Raw genomic sequence first — 21,248 nt, 5'->3', positions numbered from 1 at the left:
CCCCCTTGTATTATTTTTCCCTTTCCCCTCACTTCCTCTTGTATGTAATTTTGTATAACCCTGAGGGTCTCCTTCCATTTCCATGCAATTTCCCTTCTCTCTCCCTTTCCCTCCCACCTCTCATCCCTGTTTAATGTTAATCTTCTTCTCATGCTCTTCCTCCCTACTCTGTTCTTAGTTACTCTCCTTATATCAAAGAAGACATTTGGCATTTGTTTTTTAGGGATTGGCTAGCTTCACTTAGCATAATCTGCTCTAATGCCATCCATTTCCCTGCAAATTCTATGATTTTGTCATTTTTTAATGCAGAGTAATACTCCATTGTGTATAAATGCCACATTTTTTTTTATCCATTCGTCTATTGAAGGGCATCTAGGTTGGTTCCAGAGTCTTGCTATTGTGAATTGTGCTGCTATGAACATCGATGTAGCAGTGTCCCTGTAGCATGCTCTTTTTAGGTCTTTAGGGAATAGACCGAGAAGGGGAATAGCTGGGTCACCCAACAATTTGTATAGTTCAAACTTTGTTTAAAATATTTGCTTTCTCCCTGCCTCTTTCCTTCCCTCTGTCCCTCCCTTCGTTTGTGTGTGTGTACATAGAAAATTTTTGTGTGTGTGTGTGTGTGTAATTAGACAATGTCAGGAAGAAGGTAAACTAAATTATTAAAAATACTAATAATAGTAAAGAAGAAGAAGGTAAACTAAATTGTTAAATATACTAATAATCTCTCTTGGTTTATGGGTGAAGTTTATGCAATTTCTGAATAGCTTCCCTGATTGTAATCATGAAAAATAATTTTCAAAAGAATAAGAAAACCAGTACAAACCAGAAAATGTTATATATAAAAGCTATCACATTTTTAAAAAGTCTTAAACTTCTATGATATATATTACTATGATATTTATTTTGGAGTAAATCACAACTGCTTTATCAGAGAGTTTAGAGTATTAAGAGTCTCCATGTAACATTCAGACACAAAATTCTTGCAGAACTTTAAAATATATCAGGCAGAATGGCTTTTCTTTTTAGGGAATTAGGAAAACCAAACTAAATATTTGTGAAAATAATCATTTTGCAAATACATAGCTTTTAATACAGTTAATTATTATTTAATTATTTTGACTATGGAGAGAAAGTTGATATATTGTATGCATTATAATGTCTTAACTGGTCAGAATTCTGTCTCTTCCTTTTATAGATAGGCACTGAATTTTGAATAAACAATCCTGACTTCCTTCTGCAACCATTAAATATGCTAGCTCTGACATAAAAAAAAAGTAACCTTGAGGTGGAACTTTCTATTCTTTACTCAACACTAAAAGGCATAATATGAGAAAGCAGAGGTCATGTGGGTCTTTCTATTTATTGGAAAAAAGAGGTTGTAAGCAGATAATTTTATGTGCATGCAGGTGTCTTTCATGTGAGAAGAAAGCTATGACATATATGTTTGATATGGAAAATAGGTTATCTAAGTATCCTTTAAACAATCACTTCAAGGAGCAATTCAATCAGGAGCGATCCAAACACATTTTATAAGGTTGGCTGCTGCATGTAAGTTCACAGAAAAAGTAAAAAGTAATTTAAGAACTGTCTTTCAAAAAAAAATCCGTATTTTCAATATCAAGTTACTGTTACAGAGACATTGGAGGAAGCTGATTGGTGGGGGTGGGAAGAAGGCTGCTGGTGGCATATAATGCACTTTGGGTTTGCTGTGAAGTAGGATTCAAAAAAGAAGAAGAAGAAGCAATTTCCCTCTTGACAACTAGAAAAAAAAATTGAAGCAGTGTATTTGCTAATGTCTAGGAGAATTAAAAATATGGTTAAAGAAAAGTTAAACACAAAGAATAAACAGTCATTTTGCTTTATGCAAAAAAACAGTATGTAAAACAGTGAGGATGCACAGATATAAATTAAGATGAATAAAGGAGGTTGAAAAACTGAGGAAGATTTGAGATAAAGCTAAAAATGGACTGAAAATGAGGTTTTCAGGGTCAGTAATACAGTTATAAGAAAAAGCTTGAATTATGTATAACAATGCAACTACACAAAGAAACAGTGATATCAACCAAAATCAAGATTCACCCAAAATCAAACTGAAAAAGAAAAAAGTTTTTCTTTTTTTTTACATCTTATGTACATAGCTTAAAGGCAATTTCATAGAATATTTTTAACAACCTATGATCAAACAGTTTTAAGATGCAGAATTTTCCATTTATAGCCAGACATGTAGGTGCTTAAAAAGTTTTAGATTTTGGTGCATTTCAGATTTTGAATACTTGGAAGGCTATTTAAATGTATTAATTTAATGAATATTTACTGAGCACCTACTGTGTACCAGGCCCTCCATGCTGGAGATTGGCACTATATTGTGAACACAGGGTTAATGTTCTAACAGGGAAAGTAGAGAATAAAATAATTTGGAAAAAATATACAAGTTAAGGAGGGAAATAAGAGCTGCAGACAGAGCATCTAGGGGAGTACACTTGCACTATGGGGAATTGGGGAGTCTTCAATGAAAATATGAAAATGAGAAAAATCCCAGAGATAAGGAAGTGAGTCATAAAGAATGATACAAGAGCCAGGTGTGGTGGCACTCGGCTGGAATCCCAGCGGCTTGGGAGGCTGAGGCAGGAGGATCACAAGTTCAAAGCCAGCAACAACAATTAATGAAGCCCTAAGCAACCTAACAAGCCCCTGTCTTAAAATAAAATATAAAAAGAACTGGGATGTGGCTCAGTTAAACACCCTTAGTTCAATTCAATCCCCAGTATCAAATATAAAAAATAAAAGATAAAGGCATTTAAAGCAAAAGAAACAGAAAAGGAAAGGCCCTGAGGTGTCTCAGCTATAGAGATGGTGGTTTTTACTCTGGTTGAAAAAGGAAACTGGAATGACATGATCTAACTTACATCTGAACAAAATCACCTTGGTTTATTTGTGAAACAAAGCAGGGAGACTGGTTGGGAAGCTGGTGCCATAAAGCAAGTGAGAAGTAATGGAGACCTGGAGAGCAAAATATGGCCCAGGAGATATACTGAGGTTTGCAGACAGTTTCAACACAGGGAGATGAGAGAGGGAAGAATTACAGGTAGCTCCAAGGTCTTCAGCCTGAGCCATTGAATCAAGTTTCCATGTTTGGAGATGAAGACGACAGACGTTAGGGGTTGGGGTGGGAAGATGGTCAGGAGATCAAGTTAAAGTGCATCAAGTGTCTAAAGGGGCAGTTGAATACATGACTTTGAAGTTCAGGTAAGAATTCTGGCCCAGAGATACAAATTTTAGAGGCACTAATGTTGAGAATATGATGATGAGATAGTCACGTAAATATGCACAGGAAATAGAAGCAGCCTGTGTTAGCCAGCTTTCCATTACTGGAAAAAATACTTGAGATGATCAATTTGTAAAGAGGAATGGTTAATTTTGGCTCCCAGTTTTGGAGGATATAGTCAATGGTTGGTTGGTCCTATTGTTTTTGGCCTGTGGCAAAACAGTACTTCATGGCATCGAGCATGTGTTGGAGCAAACTGATGACCTCATGATGACCAGGAGGCAAAAGAGAAGAAGAGGAAGAGGAAGGGGCTGGAGTCCCAATATTCTCTTTGAGGATATGCCTCCAATGACCTAACTTCTTCCCATTAGGTCTCTTAGAAGTTCTACCACCTCCCAATAGCATCACAGGGGCAGGGTACCACACCTTTAACATACAGACCTCTAAAGGACATTTAAGATCCATGCTATATAGACAGCCTAAGGCAGGAGGGTAGGGGACTCCAGTGTTTGGGAAGTTGATAAGAAGCAACCAGTACAAGCGACAGAGCCAGTGAAGCAGGTAGCTGTGAAACAGCAGGAAAACCAGGCAAAACCAGGCAAGTGTGGTGTTCTGGAAGTCAAGGGAACAAAGTGTCCCCAAACAACAAAGTGGTAACTGTCAAAAGCTGTTTGTAGGTCAATAAAATGAGTACCAAGAACATGACCATGGCATATAGAATTCTTGAGGGCACTGGTGAAATTGATAAGGGCAGTTTTTTTTTGGAGTAGTGGAAAAACAGAATCCTGTTGATACAGGGTTCAGGAGCAAGTAGAGGGCAGCAAAATGGAGACTGAGAATGGAAAACTCCAAAAGTTTAGTGGTAAATGGAAGAATAGAAATGGAGAAGAGAAAATTTGTGGGGTTTTTTGTTTGTTTGCTTTTTTTTTTTTTTTGACAGAAACAAATGTTAAGGAGCACTTACATTTTCTCCACATTTTTTGATGCATTTGCATTATCATATGTTGTTAATAATTTGAAAGAAAACATCAGTGGTTTAATTATGAATGGATATAATGCAAACAAAAAAATAAAAGAAGAATTCTATGGCTAAGATGTGGCGGAGAGCTGTGAGTAGTGACACTGTCTTGCTTCAGGATGGCAGACAGTGCCTCTAAAGAAATTCATGGCGCCTTGGTCTATATTCTCTAATATTTTATTGCCCCCCTCTGCTTTTGCATAGAGGATAATTTATTATCAAATACTTCTGAAACCATAGTAAATTTTTCAAGAAACAGAGACTACACATAATTTTATGACTAATATTGCCTCCAAAGGACCAAAACTATAAAGGCATTTTTTGAAAGTTTCCTTATACTTAATGCTTGGCTCACATCTCATTTTAACTAATTTTTAAAAATTAAAGTGTTTTAAAAGCAGCATGAAAATATCCCTCCCTTAAAAATTAATGTTAAATCTACCCAATTTCTCTCTCTGCTCATAATTTTAAAACTTCACTTCATTTCTTGTATAATTGTGTCTTGAAACAATTTTCCCAAATTAAGTCCCACAGGAACCTTGATCCTACTTACATAGCTCTTTGTCAGCTCCTCATTAGATCAAATGATGCTACTTCTAGTTATTGTATAGTAAAATAACAGCTTTTAAACTTCTAATCACCTAATTAATATTCTGTCAAGCATCAGTATTTCAAGTCTGTTTTTCAGTGTTCCTTAATGAAACATCTAAGTACTATAATTATTTTCCTGTGATATATTATTTGCTCTTATTTTTCTGAAATCATGATGATTGCATTTTGTTCTGGGCAGTTTAAAACCAACATTTCAAAATAATTTCTAAAACTACTGATAATCCAATATTAGTCCACTTCACAGTAAGTTAAAAATACTATTTTTTTTCAGTGTAAGTGATTGTGAATTTTAGTGGCTGATTTGTCCCATTTTAATCAGGAAACAAAAAAGTTTCTATTTTTCTGAATTTCACTTTCTTATTGTTGTTCTTGTTGTTCATAGATTCCTGTTGTTTGCAGAAGTCTATAAATAATTTCTGTCTATTAGCCTCATTACAACCCACGCTATCTTTACTGGACAGAACATTTACATCTATAATTTTCCTTTAGACATTTGCCCCATCTTGATAGACTTTTACTTTTAGCCATCTGTTTTTTGGTGTTTTTTTTTTTTTTTTCATGATCTCTTAGTGTTTCTCATGTCTCTAGGGACTCTCCTGCTTAACTGTAAACAATGTCAGCAGCCCAAAGAGGAGAAACAGCTTCTTGACACAAAATGTTTGGTTTTAGAACATTTCTCATAGCCTTCCAAGTAGGGCAGAACATAACTCTGCTATATTCTCACATGTTTTAAGACTTAGAAGTATCAAGAACATGGGCTCTCTGTTCCAAGTAAAATAACTTTCCCTCTACAAATCTCTTATGCTGTTCGAAACTGTTAAAGCATCAGATCCACGATAAAATGCTGACAATTCAGCTATTGACAGCATCAGGTAACCCGTGGCTGTGAAATACATGGTGCTTTCTCCAAGCTTGAATCGGACAGGATCTCACATATCTCCGATCTTGTTCTTGGTAAAAAGGGATAAAAGGAACTGAGAGAAATGCTCTTGGCTGGCACTGGCTGGGGTGTTGGAGGGATGAAGAGGTGTTAGCGAGAGGGATCCGGTATCGTTTTGTTTCACTAAAACCCTGGCTTGACAGGAAACATAGGGCAAACTTACCCAAAGAAATGGTGCATCCGCTGTGCAGGCCAAAAAGTAGATTCTCCCACCGCTACGTAGAATAAAGAAACTTATAGTTCCCTTTCTCTCCTGTTTCTGGCCACAGTCATCTTTCTTCCCTCCTTCTGCATTCACTATTGTACTCTATTCCAATCACTTAATTTTCTTTCTTAAAACTCTGAATGCCAAGAGTAAAAGCCCCGAGGAAGTTGTCCACGATTGTGTGCCAATTCAGTCCAAAATCTATATAGACTCTTGGACCCGGTAAAATGAGAATGTGATTTGATTGACCTACTTTTAACTTTACCTTTTTAAAAATAAGAGGGATTGAGCAAATTTGAGGGTGAATTGAATTCTAATTCCAAATGCTGCAAATGTGCAAATGTGATCCCAAGTTTCTTACTGTGCTGAATGTCTTCTTAGTGTGCTGAATGAGCCGAGGTGGTAGCACCACTTAACATTTGACTGGAGAGATCCTATTATATTTCCTGATTTTTAAGACATTACTTTGGAAAGAATTTTACTCACTTATGACACAAGGATTTCCTGAGCACCTACTAGGTGCTCAAGACTTTATAGCTCAGTGATTGAGTATCTTGAGCTCAGATTTCCTCAAGAAAGAGCAAGCCTTGGAAACAACAGCAATGCAGTATTGGTATTGCCATCATGAGTGGGGTGGGAATGGACGTAGGAGTGGCGATGCGTAGAAGGTGTCACAGAGGAAGTAAGACAATCAGGATACATGAGGCCAACAGCCACCAGAGAAGTATGAAAACTTGGAGTCAGAGTGAAGGAGCACATGTGTGGAGGTTCAAGGAAAGCTTGATGGCCCAAGATCAGGTTTTGAAGCACCTTTCATCATGTAATAAGGGAACTTAATATGATATCAAAAGTCACATGAGCCTATGGGTCCTCCCCAATGATGATTAGTGTAAACACAAAATCCAATCCATTATTTTCTCAAATATTTCCATGGTTGAAAACCGTTACATACCTCTATTATATTTCATTACTGAAGTCTGTGGCAGAAGAATTTCTGAGAATTAGAAAAAACTGTTCTATGTTAAAGAAAGTTCTTCTCCTAGGACGTAAGTCCCTTTAAGTATTTCAATATCCATTGCTCTAAACTGGCAAAGCCTTTTAACATTGCCCTTAGAAAAGCAATAATTTATGTCAACTAATGTCCACAAGATGTCTACTGAATTGTGTACAGCAGGCTGGTAAGGATTTCTTAGGTTAATAGCAGACAGGTTTGTTGCTATTTTCATGGCCAAGTGTGTGTGTGATATTTAATACGATGAATCTTCTCAGCTGTGTTTTGATTAACTAAAATATGTGTATCTGGAATTTCCAGGTGAATAAAAAAAGAACACATATAACATTCAAAAAGGCTGCTCATTCTTTGTTATTAAGGAACCCATGAGGGTTAATCAATGGGAACTTAAACTCTAGTTGAAAAATCTTAAGTAGGGTTAGAAGTGCACATACTAATATTTTCTCATTGAAACTGCATGGTCCAGCATATTGTATTGCAACAGAATGCAATAATCAAGTGTAATTACTTCCGCACAAAAAGCCCATATTAATCTTTTCTTGATGACCTATTTTCAGTGAGTTTTCTCTAGCAGCGCAATCACCCAAACAAATCTCCAGCAGGCTGTGTGTTATAGTTAAAAAAAAAAAAAAACAAAAACAAAATCCCACTAAAAAGCCAGCATTCTTCAATTTATAAGTGAAAACTTGCTGCATAGAGGTATACTTTACCATCAGAAGACCCAATCTACCCCGTGGGGAAAGGTTTATATGCCATTATCATTGCAGAGACACTATCTGGCTGAATATTTTATCTTCACTTGTCTGAATGCCATGGAGTCTAATACAACTTAATCACTTGTCATATTTGTAAAAATGAGAAGTTTTTTTCCCCCTCAAATTGACAGATGCCGTAGGATTCTAATTTAAAACCGTGAAGGAAAAAGAAGAAAAAGAGGATGTCTTGTAAAGTTCCTTCCAATAGGGAACTGAAAGATTTTTTTTAATAGGCATTTGACCATGGGTAGAGGGGTTGCTATGAAATTTTAAAGAATTTATTGGGGAATATAGAAGCATCTTGTATTTTCTTGATTTCTTCTGCCAAGAATACTGAATAGTTTTTTAAAAAGTAATGAAAAGGTGAGATAAGAATAAGTTGGAATCACAGGCATGACAGAGGCATCATTGGATATTTTCTTGTGGGCAGGATGGTACCCAGACTGTGCTGTATGTTAAAGGACTTAAGGGCAATGTGCCCTAGCCACTCTTGGTTAATTAAAAACGATTTCACTCTTTACTCTTCTTCACAGGAATATATCCTGCAGATACTATTGCCATCTATGTTCATAATTCTTCAGAGTAGCCAAGAATCATGTGCATACTAAATCAGTCTTTGAAATTTTATCACCAAAATTTACCTTTATCACAAAAATAGCAGCTGCCACCTTCAAAAATTAAGCCTTGAGTTGGGACAGGCTTCATTGCAGGCATTATGTGACATTTTCCTAGCAGTTGGTGTTGAACAGAAAATTCATGAGTGTTTTAACATGCATGTGTTGCTTATAGGTTTTTCTAGTTGTACAATTATTTTAAATGTAATAGGGTGAGATATTGAGAACTAAAAAGCATTTCAGAACACAGATGCAAAACCAAATCAAATTCTGCATTCAAGTTTCTTAAGTAAATAATCTGAAATAAGTAATGTAGGCTTATGTTTTGTTTTTGTTTTTGAATATAGCACAAGGTGGGGGGGATATAAAAAGGCCTATATCAATTAAATGAAACAGCAAATGTTCATGTTCAAAAGGAAGAAGTGCTACTCATATGCCAAAAGGAGCTTTTTAAAAATGAATTCATGTCTTTATTTTGATTCTCCTTTTTCTGACTTTCCACAGACTTAAAATTGGATCCAAACACTCGAGTATTCATTATGTTATTCTCTATTCTGGTATGCTTCCACCAGGGCATATTTTATATCTGTAACTACATTAACTCCTCAAAGACAAAAAGTATTTCTTAAAGTCTAAGTACCGTCACACACACACAGTAGCTACTCATGAACATCTGCTGAACTGAGTCTCATTGGCCTAAACTGGACTCAACTCCTTTATACAGAGACAACACTGTGTTCAACTCACAGGAAGAAGCAGGTATTCTTTCTGACCCATATTTATGTAAAAGGCAGAAACGTCTGACTCAAAATTTCCAGGAATGTGCTGCAATTAAACTTAATAATTTTCACGAAGAATTTAATCTTTTAGTGTTCCCAATAAAGCAATATCAGTTTTAAGCTGCAGGAAAAATACATATATATCATATATATTCACATGAACATGCATATATATCCTTATTTATACATATATACATATATAAATTTTTATAACATATTTACATAAATGGATTTATATGCCTAAACATTATATGTCATTACTCCATCGGATGAAAACCATCAGATGAAACTTCACTGCAATCAAACCTTTCTAAAGAATAATTCAGTCAGCCATACATTTAATTAGACAAAGGTCTTGCATCCAACTCTTTATCACACAATATATTTTTTCATTAAATAAGGAAAATGTGCTGACATTTCCATCTTCAACGGTTGCCATTTTGTACCATTAGAGTCTTTAATTCACTTTTCATGTGTCCTTAATACATCTATCTTAAGAGATAAACAGTAGTTGACAAAATACTATAGTATTTTTATAAATTAATAGAAAAAGTTGTTAAAGTTGTTTTTTTTAAGATCTGATAAGTCTAGTCTATGGATTATTTTCCATTGTACTGTTTTTATGTAAAATACAAGTTTTAAGTCATTTACAAAAATCCTAGTTCATGAAGTATGGATAGGACAGGCTTTAAGCAACCTGAACACATGGTTATTTAAGAGAGGATCTGTATTGGCAGACAGCTGGCTGAAATGCCACCAGAGCACGTGTGTTCATTATAGGAAGTACAAACCCAGGGTTTTAAAGGTGAATGAAACAAACAGTTGGGAGATGGGCACATGATAATCCTGTCCTGATATTAAGAATATGTTCAAATCCAACAAAACAAAACAAAAATAAAATTTATTTTAGTTTAGTTGTGACCATGGTTTTTACTACAATAAATCATTTTAAGGAACATCATTCCCTCTTATTGCTACTCAAGATACTGAGTGAATTAGAGGAATTGTTTAATTCCTAAAAATTTGGAATTCTACCATTTAAGAAATAAGCAGACTTTAAACCATCAATCTGTATTCCTCCTTCTTCTTTTCTATCCTCCAAATTACCAGCTTCTGTAGAACTGTACATAGTGGCTGCCTCTACTCTTCCTTCATGGGTGTTTGGACTCCATGTTCCCTGCTACAGTTTTCATCTGACAAGGAAAGACACTTCCTTGCTGATTAGCCTAGTCTCATTCTTCAGAAAATGGTATCAGGTCCCATCAATTACACCAACTATATCTGTACCAAGTGAGGCAGTATATTTGAAAGTGCTTGGACATAAAGGTAGTATATAATGAGGACATATCATACTCCAAATAAACTATCAAGTTTCCACTGTGACTGCCATGATCTAACAGCCTTTCAGCCAATCATCCTGATTCCTTCTCTCTCTGATTCAATCCACTCTGCCCTATGATACCTGCATCCTCCTCCTAATATAAAGACATTTGCTGAAGTCATTTCACTGCTCAGAACACTTCAGTTATCTTCCACTGAGCAATGGAGAAATGTCAAATTCTAAACTCTTCAATCAGTCATTGGAAACCTTGCCTATTCTTTAAGACTGTGACTCCAAAACACCCTTCTAATTAACTGTACCCTCCCTCCAAGCACCACATTCTGACTCTTATTCCATGCTTTCTTGTATCCAGTCCTTTTTGCCCCTGAGGTTCTTTGTTCCATAGTGACCTTGAGGTCTTACCCATCTACCTTGCAGGGTCTTAGCCCCAGCCCACCACCTCCTAGAAATCTGTCTGAAGGTGAATTTAAGACTAAATATAAGCCCACACAACTCATACTCTCACACCCTGCAAATTCTTTGAGAACTACTTACATGTGGATTTTTCTATCTTGTGAAGATTTAGTAGACCAGTGGAGGAATATTATCCCTTGGGGAATAGTTACCATGAAATGCTCAACAAAGGTTCACTGAAATAATTTGCTCTTACGTCATCTCTATTGAATATGAAGGTATGAGAGTGGATATTTGGACCACCTAGAAAACTTCATTGTTATCTTTGAAATCAAGTTATTAGTGCTTTTTAAAAGCACTATATAATAAAACAAATAGCCTAGACCTGATAAATAATGACACTTTTATTTGAGAAACAACACAGAAAAAAATTGCTGAAATGAAAAAAATACATAGATAAATCTTGATTCTATTTCATATAGGAAATAGAAATTTCTTATAGGAAATAAGAGATAATTCTGACAAATTTTGCATAAAAGAAAAAAATGGAATAGCAGGAATATGTATTATTGACAAAATGAAAGATATTGATGTGCTTGTGTCCTGATAAATGGCACTTGAAAGCCCATCTCCAAGGCTGCTTCACCTGTCCTCCCACCTGCTGATACACTTGAGTCTCTGGACCAGCTCCCAGACTGTCTGGCCTCCTGAAATCTGGCTTGCAAAGACTATAAGGTCAACCACTGTAGTCCATACTCCTCCTTCTAGGGTTACTCAGAAACTGAAACTGCCTTATAAAGAGAAGAGAGGGATGGGAAGTTTTCCAAGGCCTTTGTCCTGTGGCACTGGCTTTGTTATAAAACTTGCCAATATCTCTACCTTAAGAAAAATGAACTAAGACTTGTAGTATCATGAGTTTGGCCTAGATTTGTGGTTTTAAACCCCGTTATATACTGTAATCACTTGGGGAATTTTAAGAAAATATCCGTGTCTGGGCCCAGGACCTACACATTATAAAAAAAAAATCTTGATTTGATGCGTGGGCATTAGTATGTTTTAGAAGTTACTCAAGGGCATTAGTTAATTCAGGGTGCTATAACAAAACACCATAGACTGGCTGGCTGGAACAATGGACTTGTTTATCACAGTTCTAAAGGCTGGAAAGTTCAATATCCAAAGGATGGCAGATTTGATTTTTGGTGAGGGCCCTCCTCCTGGTTTGCAGATGGCTTCCTTCGTGCCCATGTCCTTAGAGGTAGAAAAACAGAGCTCTGGTTTTATCTTCTTTTAAAAGCACAAATCTTATTCATGACAGCTCCATCCGGAAGACCTGTTCACCCCAACAAAATCACCAAATTGGCAGTTAGGAGTTCAATAGATGGATTTTTGAAAAGAAGCACACACTCAGTCCATAACACCAGATAAGCCCAAAATGCAGCCAGGACTTAGAACTCCTGACCTAAGTCAATGGCCATCGTCCTTTTTGTGAACTGAAACAAACATGATGCAGCATCCCACACATTCATGATATCCACACCTGTGTGGCAGCTGACACACTTAGATAGACTATTCAAGAAAATGTGTCAGGATGCAGATAGGTAAAGATTTCATTATAGAAATAATTTATAATCAGATAACAATATGAGTGAAAGCCATGAGGAAATCTAGGAAGTTCCTTCTATCTGCTCAGCATTTTCTGAGCATGTATTCAGGACTCTAGTTGTGATCACAATCTCTTAAAAGACATCGTGTCAAAAAAACACCATTTTCATTGATGCTGAGTTAATCGGTTCTGAGAAAAGTACAAGTACAGTTCAAGACCCATCTTTAGGTAAATACGTTAGGGCTTTAGGATTCAAGAAATAAGCAGTTGCGGTGGTGATAGCTAAAAGAGTAGAAAAGTATGGAGAAAGTGCTAAAAAGGAAGGTAGAGAGAAGGCAGAATGACTCTCCAAGAATGGAAAGAAACCTATAGCCTAGTCATTATTATCCATATTTTAACAGAAAAAATCTTTCTTCCTTATTAATTAATAAGTTATTTCTTCCCAAATATATAAGAAATACATTTCCAAGGAAACTTGTAAAAAATTTATCTTTATAATGTGGACATAAATTGACTCATACTTATTAAATAAGACCAACAATTTCACAACAACTAGGACCCTGAATAATTGAGTTTACTTTAATACCTGTGGGCAAATATCAGAAGGAAGAAAGAAAAGAAAAAGACAACCAGCCTATTTTAACACATTGGAATTTTTAGTAGAAACATCTGTTAACCAATATTTAAAAAATTATGTTAACTACAAAGCCCTCCAAATTTTACTAATGTATTAAAAGTACTTTTATTATAATGATAGCAAATAGCATTCATCTTCTCTCTGTCAAATTCTTTATCAAGATGCTGACGAAACCTGAGACTATTTAATTATCTTAAATTTATGCTCAGTGGAAGTAAAGATAAACAGGAAGAGGAAACAGCAAAACCACAAAAATAAAAAGGAAGGAAGGTAGGTTGGTTGATGAGAATAAAATCAAGCAAAGATCCTAACAAAGAGCATTTTTCCTTTTTCCTTCTTTTGTCACCTGTGAGACAAACTCATCCCAGCCTCCATTCCACTGAATTCAGCTCAATTCAAATACATGCTGTACATCCGCTCTGTGCAGGGCTAAGGTAGGTGCTGTCCATCATCCCTAATATCAATGATAAAACAATATTCAAACTCCAAAACAGCAGCATCCACTTGATGTAACCACACTCTCCATCATTTGCCTGGTTTCAGAACTGTCTTGGGCCATCTTGACTAGAGAGGACTTATTCAATCACATGGCCTTGGACAGACAATACTGTCTTGTTTGGTTCAAGATGTTTCATTTCTCATTACTGACCACCCTTCACTCCCATTACCCTCTCCTCCCTTGGCTATTTGTTTTCATTATATTTGAAAAACACTATAACTTGATTTAAAAGATGACAATAAAGTTTTCTAGGTAGTCCAAATTCCCACTCCAATGTCTTAATATTCAATAGTGCTGGCAATTCAGTGAGTCTTTGTTGGGCACATCCTGCTAACTATTTCAGCACAGAAGCAGACACAGTGACTTGATGCCCTGAAACCCTGGGACATAACCAAGAAGCACTGATGACAACTCATCTAGAGTTCAATGCTGCCTCAAGATTGCTCCTGCCACTACACCTGCAGTATCAGTCATGGGACCTTTGTTTTTTAATGCACAGGTAGTGTCTGGATCCAGGTGGTGTTTATATGTATTTCTGAGAGAATCAATGAAAGTGAAGTACTGGTGCCTCAGGTGGCATTATTAAAAACAGGTCAAAGTAAATGCTAACCAAACTCTTAGATTGGGATCAATATCAAAAGGAAGGAAGGAAGGAAGGAAGGAAGGAAGGAAGAAAAAACAATGGAAATTGGTCAATCTCAACAACCAAAAGCTAACGCTGTGTAAGAAGATTCATGGTACAATCTTTCTAGGACTTTATGCCTTAAGAATTTATTAAGCACCTACCCAGGATTCTAGGTCCAAAAAGCTAAGAATGAAATACAGTCTTTGTCCTCATGGAGCTGGTCAGGGGGTAGCGGGAGACATAGACGAATTGCAAAACAATATAGTGGGTGCTAGAACAAATTTGGAAAATGTGCTTTGGGAAATGACTCACTTCCAACCACCAACTGTTGAACCACAGCCTATGAAGGATTCAAAGTGGCCCTTAACTTTCTTCACCTATTGCTGCTTAATCAATGGCCACCATAATGTCTCTATGGCTGAGACTACATAAATCAGAAATAACCTTGCTACAATGTTTCAAATAATTTTAATGACTTTAGAATTTTTTTCCAGTTGTGTTTTCTCATGAGTTCTCTCCTTCATTCCTTTGTCAGTTTTTGTTGTTGTTACTGTTTTGTTCTTTTTGTTACCATTTTGTTCTTCCTGGGGATTGAACCCAGGGCCTTTTTTGTTCAAGGAAAGCACTCTACTAACTGACTATATCTCCAGCACTTGCTGCTGCTGCTGCTGCTGCTGCTGTTCTCAGACAGCACTGCTCAAGGGAAATATCAGCTCTATATCAGCCCTGCTCCTTGTAGCACCCACCATAGCTCCACGGCCTACTGAGCACTGAACGTGTGGCTGGGGTGATACAAGAAGTGCATGGTTTTATTTTAGTAGGTTTTAAATTAAACAGCCACACATACCTAGTGGCTATGACACTGGAGAGCATCGTTTTAAAAGAGAAGCATTTAAGGATTGTATAATAGACTAAAATAATTTTTCCCTTAATGCCTACTATGACATACATATGACATACATATCTTCTAAAGATTATGAGACAGAAATTGGTTTCCTTCTGTAACCTAAAGTTCTTTCAAGGGATTACTTCCAACAAGACATTTAAAATTAAAGCACAATCGAAATATATATATATATAAAATTTAAATTGGCTCTTTTACCAGTGCCACTCTTGATGGAGTGGGAAGCATTTAAAAATATTTGAGAGTTAACACTTTTAACACATTGAGAGATATTTGGAAAAGATGGTTAGTCTCAAGTAGTTGTGAACTGAGAAAGTATTTTAAGTGAGATTTAAAGAAGAGCTTCAATTTGGGGACTGAATCGGATTAGCTGGATTGCAGGCATCACAAATACCAGCAGTCTGTATGTTCATGCACCGCTAAATTATTAGTGCCTCGCTGCATGATGCTTGGCAGATGTCAGCATTTAGTAAACAGGCCACGGGTGAGTAAAGTAGCACCCATGGGACTGGTTCATGTCTGGACTGTGGGGGTTCTTACAAGAACATATGCATTTGTCAAGACCTTCAGCTGGTACACTGAACAAAAGGGAAACTATGCCTTGAATTTTTAAAAAGGAAAATAAATGGGGCTCACATGGGAAAAGTCACATAGGGGCTCCATAATAAAGCAATCCAGACTGTGAAAACAAAACAAAACAAAAAAAAGCAGCATCACCTCCTAAGTAAGCAAGTTTGTAAATTCCTAACAGAAAACTGATCTGGAGGTGAAAATAGAAAACACCTCAGGTTCTGGGGTCAGAAGGAATATTCAGATTGACACAGGCTGTGTGATGTTAAGTAAGTCATTTCACTTCTCTGTGCCTGTTTCCTCAAGTTCAAAACACCTGTCACAAAGTACTCTTTGGAGAAGATGGATGATAAAATGGATAGAGAATGTTCAGTACTGGGACTGCACCAGATAGATACTGGAGTAGAAGGTCACAGGAAATAAAGCACAAGCCCATTTTCTTCATCTGATCGAGAGGGCTCTGTTTCCATACTCTGGTCTGAGGAGCTGGCAAAGGGGCACCAAGCAAAACTCTCAGGTTAAACATAGCTCATCTTTTTGGAGTAAGGGCATTGGGGAAATGCAGCTCATACTTGCAGAAGAAAAAAAAAAGTTTTGGCCAGAAGCAAAATTCCCACAACATAAAATTTTAAGTGAGATTCCTAAGCTCTAGTGCAGATATGAGAACAGAAGTGAATTCATTGATGAAATGATTCGTCCTGGCAAACTTAAAGGAGGAAGAAATGAAACAAAGAAAATTGCTGCTGTCCTAATCAAAAGCAATGAAATGGGACTTGTTATAGGGGAGTGGTGAGAATATACACCTTATATTTGTGGTAGTTTTGGAAGAAAATTGACCAAGCTGAGAGTCACAGTATGTTGAATTCCACTGACTCCATACCAAGGCTAAATGAAGGAATTAAATCTTGCAGAAGTATTAGAGACAATTCGTATTTGGTGTGGCTCCCACAGCAGTAAGACATGACTAAAATACTGGGATCTGATTCATTACACATTTAATAACAATTCTTTAAAATCTCAATTTAATGTACTTTGTTGTACTATAAGTTACGTAAGTCAAAGATACTGAGTTCTCATTAATGGAAAGAAATGATTCCTTAAAAGCTGTCAAAACACTTAGCTCTCCTCTATGACTCACAGTTAAGCTTCCTTACAGGAAGGCCACCGCAGATTTTCCCATAAGATACACCTGTTCAGTGGTTCGGGAAAAGATCTGTTGCAGTCATCCACTCAAAGGATAACTTGTCTGCCTGGAGAGTTGTGTGAAAGAAGCAGTGCCAACTACCTGCCCAGTTCAAACCATCAGGACACTTGGGGCACAGAAAGTGATGCTGTCTTGACCACTCAGGCATTCTTAATTGCCAACAACGAACACCTACAGCTCCTTCCTGGATAATAAGAATGACAGTTTAGAGCTCAAACTGTATCAGAGCTAACACCCTGCCCAGCAAACCCTAACAGTCCTCAGACTTTGAGTGAGCACCCATTACAAGTGCCAGGCTAGATGACTCTATGGACAATGAAGATGAAGAATAAATACATATAAAAACACAAAAGTAGGTGTTGAGGGAAAATAATTGAAATGGATACTGCCATTTGTAGATAATGTACTTCATTTCTGAAACACTGTACCCCAAGATCAAGATATTCATCCCATTTAGATTGCCAATGCCTCTCGGCCGGCAACAGTGTAAAAAACTAACATTGTTAAAGTGGTGAAGAATACAAAAGGAGTCATCTTTTAGTCTTAAAAAAAAAAGAAAGAAAGAAAAAGAAAAGAAAACACATTTTGAGTTCTAATAGAAGCTACTTCAATGTCATTACATTAGTTTGGGATGAACATCTTAAACAGTGAATTGAATTCTTTACCCTTAAATTTTATATCATCAAAGAGCTAAGATAAATGTCTAATAAACCAAAGTCTATATGATTAAAGCACTCTACAATAATGCTTTGCTGAGAAAAAAAAAATACTTTGCAAATGTGGTATATTCACCTAATGGAATATTACTCAGGCATAAAGAAGAATGAAGGAGTGATAAATGCTATAACATGAATGGATCTTGAAAACATTATGCTAAGTGGATGAAGCAGGATAGAAAAGGCCACATTTGCATGATTCTATTTATAAGAAATGTCTAGTAGGAAAATCTATAGAGACAGGAAGTAGACTGGTGATTGGCAAGAGCTCGAGTCAGAAGGAACAGAAAATGATGGCTAATGAGCATGGAGGGGTTTTTGGAAGTGATAAAATGCTCTAGAATTCAATGTTAATGGTAGTTGTGTAACTGAATATATTAAACACCATTGAACTGTATGCTTTAAAAAGATAAATTGACATGTGAATTTTATCTCAATTTTTTTTTTTAAATTCACAATATACTCTCAGCCTGTTGTTTTGGTGAGGTACAAAGCAATGTTCTAGTTTCTTTCCTTAATACTGTGAGATTTATTTAAATAATAATTCAAGTTTCAAGAGGATCTGGCTCTGTTGTTAAAATAGATCCATAACAGAAATGCAGAAATGTAAATTCAACAGGTGTGTATTCAATGATCACAGCACTTTTTAAAAACGTCTTCCCCTCTCCAGAATCAACTGTAAGGTTTTAGCATCACCAGGAACAAAGAATCCCCTGCAAATCTTATATGTCAACTGTGTGCATAACATCACCCCTGAGCACTTTGATAAAGCTTTTGGAATTTAAATCATGTCAGTGAATATAGTGGGGTTTGGGCAGTCATCATCATATTTGCAAAGAGTTTCTCATTAGGTAGAACTTGAAAATAATTTCTGTTTGTAAAGGTCACTGTGCCAAGAGCAGCACCTTCACTCGATGAAAATGCAGGTTTAATATCTTCTTTATTATGAACAATCTGAAATTTAAAAAGTGGGATTATCTGACTAAAAGGGGTTAAATATGTGTACCCACAAACCAAGGCACATTTTCCAATTTTCAGGTTAATGCCTTCAAACCATATGTTACATTCCATCTTGGCTAAATAGCCTCACGAAGGGGAGGGGAACATTAATAACATGCAAAAAAAATCCAATCTTACATTCTTCTGCAAAATGACGGGAAAATCGAATTCTGCTTCCCAAGCAAATATTCAAACTGGCTTTTTTGGAAAGCAATGGCAGAGGAAGGCGGTGAAAAAAAAAGTCGAATCCATGAACAAATCCATCAACCTGCAGCTCTCCTCTGACTTTGGCAGCAGGGCAGAAGGCTGATATTTTGATTGAAACTTTTTTTTTTTTTTTTTTTTAAGTGACTGCCCAGACTTGAATGTGACTAAATTGAAAGTACTAAAAAACACTGAACAGTCAGGTCGGTGCTTGTTCTGTTAGTACTACCTTTCAGGTGTGTGTGAAATGCACGACAGACACGTGTGTCTTCCATTTAAGTCCATAATACCCGTGGCATAAAAATGAACGGCAAAACGCAACACACAGTACGTAGCCCCCAGGGCGCAGTTGTATTTCTGCTCACTTATTTGTCTTCTTATGTGTATCTAAAACGCTATTTCCACACTTTGCAAAAGAGGGAAGAGAGCGGCGGGGACAGGGGCCCTAACAACGCAACCTCTTTTCCAGGGTCCTGAGCACGCATCCCCGTGGGCAAAGGGAAGGTGGCGGAGGCAGGAGCTGGGGAGAGGGCGCGTACCCCACGCAGCTGACATCCGTCCTGCCACCGCCAACATCGCGGGATCCGAGGTGATGGTCCCTGTTCTCTGCTTGCTCTAGATGGCGGCGGCAGCTAGTAGGGAATACTCTGAAATCCCCCCAACCGCGTCCCACCGGGCCCGGAGATGAAACCCCACCGCGGTCTTGATCACTCACCAAGGCGGCAAACACAGAGGAGCTGAATGCAAGCGAGGAAGCGCTTGAGGATTAGCATTTCCAGACGGTCCGGCGCCCCTCAGCGCGCCGTTTCTCCGCTGCTGGGGGTGGAGAGGGAGGGGGCACGAAGGCAATGTTATTTTTTTTTTATCCTCCAGTGTATAGACTGATGTGAGACTGTGTGTGCGTGTGTGCGGGAGAGAAAAAGAGAATCGAGAGAGGAAGACCAAAAAAAAAAAAAAGACGCGTGGTGACGCGGGGGACCAGCGAGCGGCTAGCCCAGGCGCATGTCGCCGGGAGGGCTGGCGGGCGGGAGTTTGCCTCCGTCGCCGGCTGCTGCGGTCAAGGTCTGAGCGCTCCGAGCGCAGCAGCTCCTGAGTGCGGGTGCGCGCTCGGGCCGGCTGTGCGCGCCGCGGCGCCCGGCGGGGGCGGGGGCTCAGGACCGCGGAGGGAGCGTGCGGCGGACCCCGGTCGCGCGCGGGGGGCGGAGGGGCGGAGGGGCGCGGCTGTGGCTCAAGGTCTGGATCCCAGGGTAGCGATTCACATACCGATGCCGCTCCCCCTGTCTGCTGCCGGTGGTTTCGCTGCCCTGGAGTTAGTGGAACCTGCTGGGGTTTAGAATCTTGGCGGAGAAAACGTCTCTTCATTAAGACTCCTTCATCCTTTAGGAAGAGAAGAGGAGGCCAGACCCCCATTGTCCCGCACAGCCAGAGGTTGACCTTTGGGCTTCACCCCTGGGAATATTTTTCATTTTATTGTTGTCCTCTCTGCAGATGCTAAGTGGGCCCAATCAGAAAGTGGTGGGGTAAACTGGGTTCTCCTCCCCCTTTCCATTTTCTAAATAGCTAAAGTAGTTCCAGACCCCATTGCCTCCAGGGCGGTTAACTACAAATAATCTCCAGCCCTGATTGTGACCAGTCTGACTGCCCTTTCCCTAGACCCCAATCAAACGATCCTGCTGTGCACAGCTGCTGGGGGAAGTTTCAACACTGTAGTGGTCTTGCTGGACAGAACGACCCTGTGCCTTCTTGCACGGGTGCGTAAGGGAAGATTTTTAATTGCTTGATTGAAGAGTATACAAAAGAAATATAATACGGCTTCTGCTGCCTCAGAGCTGGAAATGCCACCCTAGATGTGCTTATTTCTATGGTGGTGTTTGTGTTTGTAAGTAGACTACAAGCGCCTGGATGTTAGGGAGTTTGCCTTTAGTATTATAACCACAGCTCCTGAAGAGTGGGAAAAGAAGTCAGTAGGTGTTTGTGGAATGACCTTGTATGCCCAAAGGAATAATGATATGACAACTGTTGGTATCCTCCAAGAACATCAATACTGAAAATTTGTAAGATTTTCACCTATTGATACCCTTCAGTTATTAGTATATTTTCAACTTATACACCTATTTTAGAACCCTTTAAGAGTCTGATGTGAGGCACAGAAAACCAAGTTGTGGAAATATTCTTTGTATTCTTCGTAACAGTTTGATGTAGGTATCTGTACAGTGTGTACTCCAGTGTTCCGTTCTCATCTCAAAAATATGGTATTCCAGCTTTACAAAGTTGAAAGAATAATTATTGCATACAAAATTAGGTTTCAAGTGTATTTCAGCTGCTACTACAAGTTCTTAGGAATTCCTA

The 21,248-nt window shown here is 38.0% G+C and overlaps 1 protein-coding gene across 4 annotated transcripts in view; it reads right to left on the bottom strand.

The window, feature by feature from the left end:
- The window catches only part of Ptprz1 (protein tyrosine phosphatase receptor type Z1), a 176,461-nt gene extending 156,495 nt beyond the window's left edge, over positions 1-19,966 (bottom strand). For 2 of the 4 annotated variants that reach the window (XM_015488281.2, XM_048786040.1), the window contains exon 1: positions 19,615-19,966. In XM_015488281.2, coding sequence (XP_015343767.1) covers positions 19,615-19,672 — 58 coding nt within the window. In that variant the 5' untranslated portion in view covers positions 19,673-19,966. The remainder of the gene's footprint in view (positions 1-19,614) is intronic. The other 2 variants (XM_048786042.1, XM_048786041.1) reach the window with 2 other exon arrangements.
- Between the last annotated feature and the right edge of the window lie 1,282 nt (positions 19,967-21,248).

This window comes from Marmota marmota, unplaced genomic scaffold (assembly GCF_001458135.2).
Source record: "Marmota marmota marmota unplaced genomic scaffold, marMar, whole genome shotgun sequence".
Classification (NCBI taxonomy): Eukaryota; Metazoa; Chordata; class Mammalia; order Rodentia; family Sciuridae; genus Marmota; species Marmota marmota.
Note: the sequence above shows the minus strand (reverse complement) of the source record. Positions and strands in the feature narration are given on the sequence as shown.